This window comes from Scyliorhinus canicula, chromosome 23 (assembly GCF_902713615.1).
Source record: "Scyliorhinus canicula chromosome 23, sScyCan1.1, whole genome shotgun sequence".
Taxonomy (NCBI): domain Eukaryota; kingdom Metazoa; phylum Chordata; class Chondrichthyes; order Carcharhiniformes; family Scyliorhinidae; genus Scyliorhinus; species Scyliorhinus canicula.
In genome coordinates, this window is record NC_052168.1 from 12,419,323 (window position 1) to 12,433,439 (window position 14,117).

The 14,117-nt window shown below is 50.6% G+C and overlaps 1 protein-coding gene across 5 annotated transcripts in view; it reads right to left on the bottom strand.

The window, feature by feature from the left end:
- The window catches only part of LOC119956607 (cytochrome P450 3A5-like), a 37,918-nt gene extending 27,886 nt beyond the window's left edge, over positions 1–10,032 (bottom strand). For 2 of the 5 annotated variants that reach the window (XM_038783944.1, XM_038783941.1), the window contains exons 1-2: positions 9,962–10,032; positions 2,886–3,040 (exon numbers count right to left, since the gene is read on the bottom strand). In XM_038783944.1, coding sequence (XP_038639872.1) covers positions 2,886–3,019 — 134 coding nt within the window. In that variant the 5' untranslated portion in view covers positions 3,020–3,040; positions 9,962–10,032. Of the gene's footprint in view, positions 1–2,885; positions 3,041–9,239; positions 9,314–9,352; positions 9,795–9,961 lie in introns of those variants that run through there. The other 3 variants (XM_038783942.1, XM_038783943.1, XM_038783946.1) reach the window with 3 other exon arrangements.
- Positions 10,033–14,117: the final 4,085 nt, after the last annotated feature.

The window sequence follows — 14,117 nt, forward strand, 5'->3', positions numbered from 1 at the left end:
TGCAGGTTAGGTGGATTGGCCATGATAAATTGCCCGTAGTGTCCTTAAAAGTAAGGTTAAGGGGGGGGGTTGTTGGGTTATGGGTATAGGGTGGATACGTGGGTTTGAGTAGGGTGATCATTGCTCGGCACAACATTGAGGGCCGAAGGGCCTGTTCTGTGCTGTACTGTTCTATGTTAGTCTATGTTAGCTCCAGGGTCCCAGGTTCGATTCCCGGCTTGGGTCACTGTCTGTGTGGAATCTGCACATCCTCCCCGTGTCTGCGTGGATTTCCTCCGGGTGCTCCGGTTTCCTCCCACAGTCCATAGGTAAAAACCTCACCTCACCTCACTTCTAACCCTTTCGCCCATTTCGCATCTGCGCCCTCGAGTACTTGATGCTCTCTTGAGTGGGAACAGCTTCCCACTATTCTGTCCATACCCCTCAGGATCGTCAATGCCCTCGATCAAGTCCCCTCCCAGCCTTCTTTTCACCTTGGAAAGTGATACAACCTCTCCAAACTATCCTCATAGCTACAGTTCTTTATCCTTGGAATCATTCTTGTGAATGTCTTCTGTAATCTCTACAATGCCTCCCTCAGGTATGGCGCCCAGAACTGGGCGCAGTCTCCAGTTGATGCCTCACTCGTGTCTTATTCAAGTTCGTCCTTACTCTCGCACTCAATGACCCTATTGGTAAAACCTGGGATACGATATGCTTCACTAACTGTTTAAGGTGAGAGGGGAGAGATACAAAAGAGACCAGAGGGGAAAATTTCTTCACACAGAGGGTGGTGAGCATCTGGAACGGGCTGCCAGAGGCAGTGGTAGAGGCGGGTACGATTTTGTCTTTTACAAAGCAGTTGAACAGTTACCTGGGAAGGGTGGGTATAGAGGGATATGGGCCAAATGCGGGCAAGTGGGACTGACTTAGTGATAGAAACTGGGCGGCATGGACCAGCTGGGCCGAAGGGCCTGCTGTAAACATCTATGACTCTATAACTGCCCCTTGAGCCTACGCTGCCATCTTCAATGACTTATGTAGATATAAATAGGGCAGCACGGTAGACTTGTGGATAGCACAATTGCTTCACAGCTCCAGGGTCCCAGGTTCAATTCCCGGCTTGGGTCACTGTCTGTGCAGAGTCTGCACATCCTCCCCGTGTGTGCGTGGGTTTCCTCCGGGTGCTCCGGTTTCCTCCCACAGTCCAAAGATGTGCAGGTTAGGTGGATTGGCCATGATAAATTGCCCTTAGTGTCCTAAATTGCACTTAGTGTTGGGTGGGGTTGCTGGGTTATGCGGATAGGGTGGAGGTGTTGACCTTGGGTAGGGTGCTCTCTCCAGGAGCCGGTGCAGACTTGATGGGCCGAATGGCCTCCTTCTGCACTGTAAATTCTATGATATCTATGATACACTGAGGCCCCTCTGTCCCTGCACCTCCTTGACAATTTCTCCCTTTATTTTATACTGATTCTCCATATTGCTCGTCAAAATAAATCACGGGCAAGATTCTCCGGTCTCCCAGCCACATGTTTCTTGGCGGTGTGCCGTTCCCTGGCAGCAGGATTCTCTGCTCCCGCTGCTTCCCGTTGAAGCCACCTCTTGTAGCACCGGGAATGACTCCACGATCTAACAACCCCCCGGAGGCCGCACTTAGTGCCATTTCCCAGACTGAGGAACTCCGACGAGGGAAACTCCTCAGTGCAGGAAGAGATTGGGGCTCCATTTCAAAATGGCGCCCTGATCTCTCGACCCTCCAATGCGTCGCCGGAGACCCCCCCCCCCCCCCCCTCCCCAACTCAACTTTAAGGGTGTCCTCGAGCCACCCCGCACCCCACCACATAAGGACAGGGCACCCCTGGGGATGATCCCCGAAGCGGGCAAAATGCTACCCAGGAACCTTGGCGTTGCCAACCTGGCACCTTGGCATCCTGCCACTTCCAAAGGGCCAAGGTGGCACCAGCTGTGCGAAGGAGCCAACCTGTCCAAATACCAACCACCTGAGGGCCTCCGATCACCTGCGGGAACCCCCAAAGTACCATTCCGCCTGACTTCCACTGATAAACCCATGGGATGGGGGGGGGGGGGTTGCTCCCACCGGGATGAGTGAATCCCATCGGCCGGAGAATTCCGGCCCACCTCACACTTCGCTGCTGCGAATTTCACCCGCCACTGGTTGGAGGGGAACGGAAGTCTGGGTGGGCTGCAGGGGGTAAGGAGGTCGTAGAGATAGGGTGGGGCAAGGCCATTGTGGTGAATTCTAATCCTTGTAATTCCACACTGCGTTGTATTATATGTGTTGTGTCTTTGTGAGCTCTGTATACGTGCAGTTGCGCGGCTCTGCCCATAGGGGGAGATGAGGAGTTTGTACTGGGCTCCACCCTTGGCTCCGCCCATGGCTCCTCCCACTAACCGGAAGCGTAAAGATCAGCAGTTGTGAGCCTGCTGCCAGTTCATCTTGTCGCAGGCAGGCTCAGTTGTAAGACTATTATAACCACTGTTCACTTCCAATCACGTGTCTTGTGAATTGATGGTCACATTAGCCCATGTCGGATGTATGAGTACAAACCACCAAAAAGCATGGTGCCGAGTCATTCATCGTGATCAATAAATGCGATTTCTTACTTTGCAGTTGGAACATTGACAAGGTGTGTACAACGGACCATATTTAACTCTGGCGCCATCGTTGTTTAGACATTAAAAACAGCCTCTCTCACTTGAAGGCCCAGAGCCTGTTGGGAGTGGCCCCCTGTGGGTGAACCATTTTCCAACGAGGGAGGGCGCGACCTGTGGAGGGGATAAAGGAGAACTTGGGAAGGGGAAGGGGAAGGAACCAGCACAAATCTACAATTGCACGCGGGGCAGAGGAAGTGAGAAGACGCTGGCAGCCATGGGCCAATACTTACAGAAGGAACAATAAAATAATCAGTACTCTCCATAGCCAGGGGTTTGACGTGATGTCGCACAGAAATAGCCAGGACTCAGAGCTGACGAGAGGAATCACCCAGGGAGGAATCAGAAATTCTTGGATGAGGTCCATGGAAAACGATATCAAGAAACCCTGCAGTGTAAATAAGATTTGCTCATTATTATCCCCTGGTGCCAGCTCATCTCTAATTGTCACGGCGATTTAATGCGGGACGCGTCTGGGAGCATTGGAGCTTGAGCGCGCCGGGATTGTTGGAGTTGACCCTGGCTGGCAACGTTGGCATGGCGGCTGTCACAAAACATCAGCGCCGCCTGGGTCCTCAAAGACAAGGGGACGTTTCTGTCGGAAGGTTTGGCTCTTTGCGTGCTCTCGAACTTAAGGCTTTAAAGCTCAAATACTAGGGATTCAGGACTAAATATAGCAGCCGAGGACACGCAAAGGCTTCATTTACACAGCAGTTGGCCACTCAGGTTTTTTTTTTTTGCATCTGCAGCTGTCCCATCTCCGAATGTGCTGCTTCTCAATAATGTGATCGTAATTCTGCAGAGAGCTCGAACGCTGGCAATGTCCAACCACCAGGCACCTCCCCCTCACCTCCCCCCCCCTCCCACAACCCTGCCGTCCCTGTCCCCATCTACCCCAGCACCCTCGCTCCCCCCCCCCCCCCCCCCCCCACCCACCCTCCCACCCAACTCTAACGTTGTCATTTTCTCCTCCACTTGAGGGTCACGGTGGTGGCCTGATGGGAGAGGTTAGGAGAATATTTTCCAGACGAGAGGAAGCCCTTCCCTGGAACAGAGGTGGAAGCAGAATCCGTGGGAGATTGGAGGAATGCAGGAACCCAGCAGCTAGACGTTCAGTCCCCACCGTAGCACAGTGGCTAGCACGGTTGCTTCACAGCGCCAGGGTGCCAGGTTCGATTCCTGGCTTGGGTCACTGACTGTGCGGAGTTTGCACGCTCTCCCCCGTGTCTGCGTGGGTTTCCTCCGGGTGCTCCGGTTTCCTCCCACAGTCCAAAGATGCGCAGGTTAGGTGGTTTGGCCGTGCTAAATTGCCCCTTAGTGTCCAAAAAGTTAGGTGGGGGATAGGGTGGAGGTGTTGACCTTGGGTAGGGTGCTCTTTCCAAGGGCCGGTGCAGACTCGATGGGCCGAATGGCCTCCTTCTGCACTGTAAATTCTACGATTCTAATTTCCATCAGATCGTATTCTTTGATATGGCGGCATTGTTCGCGTCCGTCCCTCTGAGACAACAGCTGTGAGTTCAAATCCCGCCCCAGGGACCTGATGGCCAACGAAGGTGTGTCCATAACGCAGTCAAACAGGTTGAGAGTCAACTTGCAAAATCCTTCCAGACACGCCAATGGCTGGCGGTAAGAGTGGAAGAGATTCATGATCAGCCACGCTCGGTGTGGAGTGATGTCCCGCGCCCCCTCAAGCCAAAAGCCCCTGGAGACAGACTAGGGACCTGTTCCGGGAATAACTAGCTATGGAAACAGATTAAAGTCTGCCTTAGTACCCCACTAGGTCCGGGAAGAGGATGGAAAAAGACGATATTCCTTAACACGCTTGGTCAGAGAAAGAAAATCTATCAGGCTGAGATTTAAAATGATTCAGTGAGCTAGTGTATACTGCTAGGGACGTCTCATCCCTCCACTCCTCCATCCCACAGTTTCAGAGCTGTCCGCTTCTTCCATTGGTTGGGAGGCCCAACCAATTTCCATCCACCACCACCCTCCTCCACCCGCCTGAGCTTATTCTCACTCTGAGCAACTTCTCCCTCCGACTCCACTCACTTCCTCCAAATGGAAGGTGTTGCTATGGGCACCTGCATGGGTCCCAGCTGTGCCTGTTCTTAATTTTGTGGAAAGTACGGAATATTCATTATTCCAGGCCCACTAAGGCCTCCTCCCTCCCCTCTTTTTTTCTGGTACATTGTGAGTGTGTCTGTGCCACCTCCTGTGGGAATATCATGTTGCTTTAGGATGAGGATTAAATATACGGGCAGCACTGTGGCTTCACAGCTTCAGGGTCCCAGGTTCGATTCCCGGCTTGGGTCACTCTTTGTGCGGAGTCTGCACGCTCTCCCCGTGTCTGCGTGGGTTTCCTCCGGGTGCTCCGGCTTCCTCCCTCAAGTCCCGAAAGACGTGCTGTCAGGTAATTTGGACATTCTGAATTCTCCCTCTGTGTACCCGAACAGACGCAGAATGTGGCGACGAGGGGCTTTTCACAGTAACTTCATTGCAGTGTTAATGTAAGCCTACTGGTGACAGTGAAGATCATTATCATTACTAACTGGAAAATTTCATTGACTTTGTTCCCAGTTTCCACCCTTCCCTCTCCTTCACCCGATCCATCTCTGACTTTTTCCATCGCTTCCTCGACCTCTCCTTTTTGTGGAGATAGACTATCGAGAAATGCTCATCAAGCAACCAACGGACTCCCACAGCTGCCTCGACTTTCTCATTCCCTGCTTCCACTCCAGTCTCCCAGTTTTTCCCTCTTCCTCACATCCGTTCCAATGATGCAACCTTCCACCCCAACGCTTCTGTTCTCTCTTCCCTTTCTTCAATTGATGGTTCCCACCAAGTGTGGTTGGCAGGGCCCTCCGATGTGCCCAATATATTTCCCAGACTTCTGCTCTTTCCCCTTCCGCTTCCTCCCAGACCCACAATAGGGTTCCACTTGACCCCCACATCCACCACACCAGCCTTCAATATTCAGTGAAACCTTTGCCATTCTGCCAACCCTAGGGTTTGCGCCACCAACGAACGCGTCTTTCCCAGCCCACCCCTTTCAGTATGTCGATGGGGCCGCTCCCTCCCCTTGCACCTTTCCATGAAAGCATCGGGGATGCAAAACCTGCCCTTTCACCTCCACCCTTCCCAAACACTCCTTCAAGGTGATTCAGAGATTTGCGTGTGCCGCTTTCGATTCAGGCTGCTGCATTCGCTGCTGGCGATGGGCCCTCCTCTACAGTGGGGAGGCCGAACGCAGGCAGGCAAGGTGACCGATTTGCGGAACACTCCCCCCCCCCCCCCCCCCCCCCCCACCCATTCAGGCCGCAAGCACAATCCCCAGCTTTCGCCCGCTCGCCATTTTAACTCTCCTCCTTGCTCCCACACTGATCTCTCTGTCCTCGTCCTGCGGCAGTGTTCCAGTGAAGGCAAACACGAGGAACAGCAGCTTATCTTTCGACGCAGCCTTCTGAACTCAACATCCTCAACAACTTTCGAACGTGACCTCTGCCCCCATTTTGTTCTACTTCCTCTTATCGTGTGTGGCTGGGTTGGGCACATATCCTGTTTATTTCTCCCTTTATGTTAATTCAGATTATCTTTATGAAGTAATTCATGTCTCATTTGGACCGAACCTCTATTTCCTCACTGCATCCGTTACCACTCTCTGTTGCATCATGGATTCCTCATCTCCCCTCGCTGGCCTCCGCCCTATCTCGGCCCTTCTCCTTTGTCCTTCCTGCTCCTCCCCCACTGCCGCCACCGTTAAAACTCCGACATTCCCATCTGTCTTCAGTTCTGATGAAAGATCTTCAAACTGAGACGTTGGCCAGGATTTCGCCCCCCCTGCCAGTGGTACCTTCCACTCCCGCCGATGTCGACCATTATCCCACCCCCCCCCCCCCCCACCCCACCCTCGGCGGGTTTTCCCGCGGCCGGGGCCAGTGAGCCGCACAGATTGGCCGTTGACTTTGGCGAGACTTTGAGCATGAGATCACCGTCTCTGCCACCGGAAGCCAGGAAAATCCTGGATCTGGCTCGGGCATCGTCCGGTCCCGCCGACCCCTGAGACCGTAAATTCCCACCGGGGGGTCAACGGACCTTTAAGAGGCCCGTCCGATTATTCCATCCCAACCACGACGACCCGATCTTTGTGCGTTCAAGCTCCTAAAACCTCGATCACGTCACCTCTTATCCTTCTATATTCCTCATCTTATCGTTGTGGTGAATGTGATTCACACTATATATAGTTACCAATATCACTCCATGTATATATGTTCGTTATCTACCCGTTGTAAGATCAATGCTGTATATAGTTGCCAATATAACTCCGTGTATATATGTTCACTATCCACCATTGTAAGTGCAGTTGCACTATCCGCCCACCAGGGGGAGTCGCTCTGGGAGTACGCGAGAGTTTGTACTGGGCTCCTCCCTTGGCTTCGCCCAGGATTCCTCCCCCTGGGACCGATGTATAAAGATCAGTGACGTAGAGCCAGCCTGCAGTTCATCTGAAGTTCAACGACGAATAGGCTGGCTCTGTTGTAAGTGTATTAAAGCCTCTGTTCAGATCCAACTACACGGGTTCGCTGAATTGATGGTTCCATCAATCGTAACATGTAGAACCATTGTAGAGCCGGAGTGAATCTTTGCTGCAATGCTTTCAAGGCTGGAGCACTCTTTCCGAGGGGAAGTGAATGACATTTTCGGCAAAGAAAGTAATTAATAAGAGCAGGTGGAAGGGGTGGCAGGACAGCTCGTCAGAGCGCAGATAGATATATGTTGGGCTGAATGGCCTTCTTCTGTCGTATACAATTCTATTGTTCTTCCCATGCTGTCAGCCCTCTTCCAGTCTCGCTTGACATGTGTTAAGTGTACCAGGCTTAAAAGGAAGGAAGGAAGGATATAAATGGGTTGGAAGCAGTACAGAGAAGGTTTACTAGATTAATGCCAGGATTAATTCCATGACGAATACCAGGATTAGGTGGGTTGTTTTATGAGGAAAGGCTGGGCAGGGGAGGCTTGAATCGGCTGGAGTTTCGAAGAATAAGAGGCGACTTGATTGAAACGTATAAGATCCTGAGGGGTGTTGGCAGAGTGGGATGTGGAGAGGGTGAGTAGAATCAAGAACTAGAGGGTCACTGCTTGAAAAATAAGGGGCCCATTTAAAATGGAGATGATGGAGAAATCTTTTAAAAATTAAAAATTAAATATTGAAAATTGAAAATTGAAAATTAAAAATTAAAAATTAAAAATTAGAAATTAGAAATTTAAAATTTAAAAATAAGGGGCCCATTTAAAATGGAGATGAGGAGAAATCCAAGGAGGATTTCCGGTCCACGGGGGGGGGGGGGGGGGGTGGTGGTGCACGGTAGCACAATGGTTAGCACTGTTGCTTCACAGCGCCAAAGTCCCGGATTCGATTCCCAGCTTGGGTCACTGTCTGTGTGGAGTCTGCACGTTCTCCCCGTGTCTGCGTGGGTTTCCTCCGGGCGCTCCGGTTTCCTCCCACATAGCCCGAAAGACGTGCCGTTGGGTGAATTGGACATTCTGAATTCTCCCTCAGTGTACCCGAACAGGTGCCGGGGTGTGGCAACTAGGGGATTTTCACAGTATCTTCATTGCAGTGTTAATGTAAGCCTGCTTGTGGCAATAAAGATTATTATTATTATTATAAGGCTTCTTGGTCCTTTGGCTAAGATGAAGTGTAGTATCTGCTCGGCCTTTTGGCTCACATGTCTCTCTTGTGGGGACCATGCATTTGATTCAATTTGAATTTGAATTGGTTTTTGGAGCAGGTAAGGAGCTGGATTAGGGGTTGGCGTCTGTCCACACTCTGAGCCCATTCTTTGTAACTCAGAAAAAGCAATACATTTTTTTTTAAATTAATAATAATTATTATTCAACAGGAAAACCCGTTGACATCAGCGGGAGCAGAAGATCTTGCCAGCGGCCAATAGCTGGCTGCGTTCAAAATCCCGCCCAGTGTCGTTGAATATGTTTTTACGGCAGGGGTAGAGAGATTTTTGGTATGCAAGTGGGGTGATAAGTTACGGGAGAGGGGGGGCGGATGCTGGTTTGCGGTTACTATCAGATCGGCCATGACCTTGTTAAATGGCGGAGCAGGCTCGAGGGGCTGAATGGCCCACTCTTGCTTCTCGTTTGAAGAGCGCTAAGGGCACCTCGGCCACGGGGTTAACTTACAATTGACTGAAAACCAAACGGAATCTGATCGAATTGAAATAGGGGCCGGAGTCTCTTCTCTTTGTAGCAATGCACCCTGCCCCCCCACCCCACCCCCTGCACCCCCCCCCCCCCCCACCCCCCGGGTTTCCCGACGGCACAAGGTGGCTTCAATGGGGAATCCCAAGGACAAGCTGTTGTGTAACTGGAGAATCCCGCCCGGGAAGTCTGGGATAAACCTGACCGTGTAAGTGTTTCAGTTCAGCTCAGTTGGGACACGCTCTCGAGCGAGTCGCTTGCGAGGTCAAACCCCATCCCGGGTCCAGAGTACACCACCTTGGGCTGAGACATCCATCAGCTCAACAAAACTCGTATCGATGAGGTGGCACAAACTGGGGGAAACATTCAGATACCTGTGTCCAGTGAAGGCCCCAGTGGTCACGTCACTGTGACGGCGCGTGTAAAATAAACAGCGTCAACCTTGACCAAATCTTGCAATTAGTAGATGCCTTGCCAATGGGCGCACCTGTTCATTTAGATGGAAACCATGTTACGCAGCAGATATATTCCTGTTTCTGGAGCTAATTTTCCCTGGGACAGGTCCACCGGCCTATTGCCTGAGGCTTTAGCTCGAGGGGGTTGCCACTCCACATCAGGGAAAGCAGCAGAGGGTGAATTACATGGAATAACCATTAGATGTTCAAAAATGAACACTGGTTTCCAAGCACACGGTGGGGTCTTCGAGAAAAGATTGTCATGTCCGCTCGTACGTAGTCCTAATGCAAGGCCAGAAACGTCAACTCTTCTTCTCTCTCCACAGCTGCCGCCTGACCCGTTGAGTATATTTTTGGTTTTTCCTGCGGATTTCTGGCATCTGCAGAGTTCTGCTTTTTGGAGCGTGTGCACAAATTTTGTTTTTGAAACTGGGGATGACCACAGGGCTGACGCAGGAGGAGTAGAGTGGGGGAGGGGAGGGGGGTTGGGGTGGAGGGTTAACTCAAATGGTCACAAAAGGAAGTCTTGATAAGGCGTCGTCAACGGCAAAATGGCCTTGCGTAATCATCAGAATGATTCGCTTCCCGACCAGCATCCTACGCACGGTTGAAGAAGAATTGGACAATGATTACAGCCATACCTGAGAGAGATTTCAGAGCCTGCGAACAGATTTTTTTTCCAGCCTTTCCAACCGACAGTTTTTTGTTTGAATTTTTGGTGGTGTTCTGAGCTGATTGTGAAGTCATCAGGGCGACCTGGCGATCAAAGCCGGCGCTGCGCCACACTGATGTCAAGGAACCTCAAAGGCTGGGCATGAAAGCTCACACTGGTAAATGTGGGGATGTATTAGTTGATAGCGTCCTGTGTTAGGTGGTGCGTTCAATTCCCACCACTGCACACAATCTACTGCGTTTCTGGATTACACCGTAATGTAGATAAGACCAGAAGACTTATATAACACATAGGAGCAGAATTAGGCGACTTGGCCCATCGAGTCTGCTCCGCCATTCAATCATAGCTGATATTTTTCTCATCCCCATTCTCCTGCCTTCTCCCCATAACCCCTGATCCCCTTATTCATCAAGAATCTATCTATCTCTGTCTTAAAGACACTCAGTGATTTGGCCTCCACAGCCTTCTGCGGCAAAGAGTTCCACAGATTCACCACCCTCTGGTTTAAGAAATTCCTCCTCATCTCGGTTTTAAAGGATCGTCCCTTTAGTCTGAGATTGTGTCCTCTGCTTCTAGTTTTTCCTACAAGTGGAAACATCCTCTCCACTTCCGCTCCATCCAGGCCTCGCAGTATCCCATCAGTTTCAATAAGATCCCCCCTCATTCTTCTAAACTCCAACGAGTACAGACCCAGAGTCCTCAACCGTTCTTCATACGACTAACTGTTCATTCCAGGGATCATTCTTGTGAACCTCCTCTGGACCCTTTCCAAAGCCAGCACATCCTTCCTGAGATGCGGGGCCCAAAACTGCTCACAAGACTCCAAATGGGGTCTGACCAGAGCCTTGTACAGCCTCAGAAGTACATCCCTGGTCCTGTATTCTAGCCCACTTGACATGAATGCTAACATTGCATTTGCCTTCCTAAATGCCGACTGAACCTGCACGTTAATCTTAAGAGAATCGTGAACAAGGACTCCCAAGTCCCTTTGTGCTTCTGATTTCCTAAGCATTTCCCCATTTAGAAAATAGCCTATGCCTCCATTCCTCCTTCCAAAGTGTATAACCTCACACTTTTCCACATTCTATTCCATCTGCTTAAATGTGTTACCCTCTTGCTTTTAGCCTACCCCTCTGCTGCTTTGCCCCAAACTTACGGCAAGATATTTAACCATATAGAAGCGACAAGTAGGCTCTGTGTTCCTCCCACACATTAAAGATACATACACGACCCAACTCAGTACTTTATTGTAGAATGCACTCTTACAGAAATACATTACAGTTTCTACAAGCGCCCCAGAATGGAATCATCCAACTTTTAGTTCAGACAGAATGAGCAGATAAATTACAATTAAAAATAAAATAGACGTTTTGATTGTATATCAATATATCATATAATTAATAGTCCTTTTCCCCAATGATTATGGTTTCTCAGGTCTGGTTGCCACATAACCAATAATAGTTGGTCTGAACTCTAATCTTATTAGCTAGCGTCTGTGCAAGTATATTTTAACATCAATCAATCCATATTTGGGGCCAACGCTGGGAATGGACAGGTTTTGTTCAGTTTGGATTTGGGGTGCAGATTCAAAGAACAAAGAGAACAAAGAACAAAGAAAATTACAGCACAGGAACAGGCCCTTCGGCCCTCCCAGCCTGCGCCGATCCAGATCCTTAATCTAAACCTGTCTCCTATTTTCCAAGGTTTACTTCCCTCTGTTCCCTGCCTGTTCATATACCCGTCTAGATGCCTCTTAAATGATGCTATCGTGCCCGCCTCTACCACCTCCGCTGGTAAAGCGTTCCAGGCACCCACCACCCTCTGCGTAAAAAACTTTCCACGCACATCTCCCTTAAACTTTCCCCCTCTCACTTTGAAATCGTGACCCCCTTGTAACTGACACCCCCACTCTTGGAAAAAGCTTGTTGCTATCCACCCTGTCCATACCTCTCATAATTTTGTAGACCTCAATCAGGTCCCCAAGCGTATAAACGCTCCTGACGCTGCTAACGTACAGCACCTATTCTCTGCAATCTTGCTTACCCGGCGGGAAATGTCCCACGCAGGGGATGGGTCAGTGACAAAACCCCAATCGCTGGAGATGAAGGAGTGTGTTGAGTTTGTGGTAAAGTGGAGGATTTGTCCTTGATCTCCAGTCCCTGGGGATGTGCAGAGGATGGAAGGTGGCCGTAGACCCAAGAGTATGCTGCGGGGGAGGGGTGGGGGGTGGGGGGTAGCCCATACTAAAAGACCAGTAGGGCGCTCAAAGTGGGAGACCCCAGCTGAGGATCGGTGCAAATGGCGGCACCAGCAGCGGGCAGGAATTCATCACCGCGACACGTAGACAGACGCCAACATTGAACGCAAGAGGTCAGCAGGGATCACCCTGGATCACCGCCGGGGGTCAAAGTCCTGAACGGCACTTGTGCCTGAACAGACCATTTTGTTCGGCCAGCAAAAGAGGGGCAGCAGATTGATCGCATCTGACCTCGCAGCACGGTAGCACAGTGGCTAGCACTGTTGCTTCACAGCTCCAGGGTCCCAGGTTCGATTCCCGGCCTTGGGTCACTGTCTGTGCGGAGTCTGCACGTTCTCCCCGTGTCTGTGTGGGTTTCCTCCGGGTGCTCCGGTTTCCTCCCACAGTCCAAAGATGTGCGGGTTCAGTGGATTGGCCGTGATAAATTGCCCCTTAGTGTCAAAAAAAGATTGGGTGGGGTTACTGGGATAGGGTGGAGGCAAAATCTTGGGTGCGCTCCTCTTTCCAAGGGCCAGTGCAGACTCGATGGGCCAAATGGCCTCCTTCTGCACTGTAGATTCTATGATAAAGGCACTGAGGCCACATTCCCATCATGGAAAGGATGCCAATCAGGTCACGGTAAAGAAACGACAGACAAAGAAAAGCTGATCCCATTCGTTGCTAATACGAGGAGTGGGGGAGGACACAGATTAAACGTCTTGGACAAGGTGAGCAGGGGACTGTGAAGATTTACGCTGTGAGTGTTAATGACCTGGACCACACTTGCTTCTCAGGGTGATGGAAGCAGAGACAATTATAGATTTCAGATAGAAACGGAAAGGGCGTTTGAGAAGAATACAGCCACGAGGATAGAGCAGGAAGATGAGTCTGATTGGATTGCCCAACTGCAGCAAGTTGGCAGGGTCCCAATGAGCCAAATGGCCTCTTTATGTGTCGTAATAATTTCATGATCCATGACTCAAAGACAAAGAGCGTACTTAGTTCTTTGAAGCCCAACTCTCTATCTGCTGCATACTGTGAACAGTTTTGATTGTCTAATCCAAGGAAAGATATACTGGCATTGGAGGCAGGCTGGAGAAGCTTCACTGGGTTGATCCCGGGTATGGGGAGATTTTCTCATGAGGAGAGGTTGAGTAGGTTGGGCCTGTACTCATTGGAGTTTAGAAGAATGAGGGGCGACCTTATTGAGACATGTGGGATTCTCAGCAGGCTTGAGAGGGTCGATGCTGAGAGGTTGTTTCACCTTGTGAGAGAGTCGAGGACCAGAGAGAATCTCAGAGTAAGGGAGTCGCCCATTTAAAGCAGAGATGAGGAGGAATTTCTTCTCTCAGAGGGCAGTGAATCTGTGGAATTCTTTTTTTAAACATTTTTTTAAATGAATTTAGAGTACCCAATTTTCTTTCCCCAATTAATTGGCAATTTAGCGTGGCCAATCCACCCGACCCTACACACCTTTGGGTTGTGGGGGGTGAGGTCCACACAGACACGGGGAGAATGTGCAAACTTCGTACGGACAGTGACCCAGGGCCGGGATCGAACCTGGTTCGTCGGCGCCGTGAGGCAGTAGTGATAACCACTCTGCCGCCTGAATCCATGGAATTCTTTACCGCAGAGAGCTGTGGGGGTTGGGTCATTGATAGTGTTCAAGGCTGAGATTGACAGATCTTTAATCGGTAAGAGAATCGAGGTTTATGGAGATAGACCTGGTTAGCTCAGTGGGCTAGACAGCTGGTTTGTGATGCAGAACAAGGCCAGCAGCGCGGGTTCAATCCCCGTACCAGCTGAGAATTCGGAATTCTCCCTCTGTGTACCCGAACAGGCGCCGGAGTGTGGCGACTAGGGGCTTTTCACAGTAACTCCATTGCAG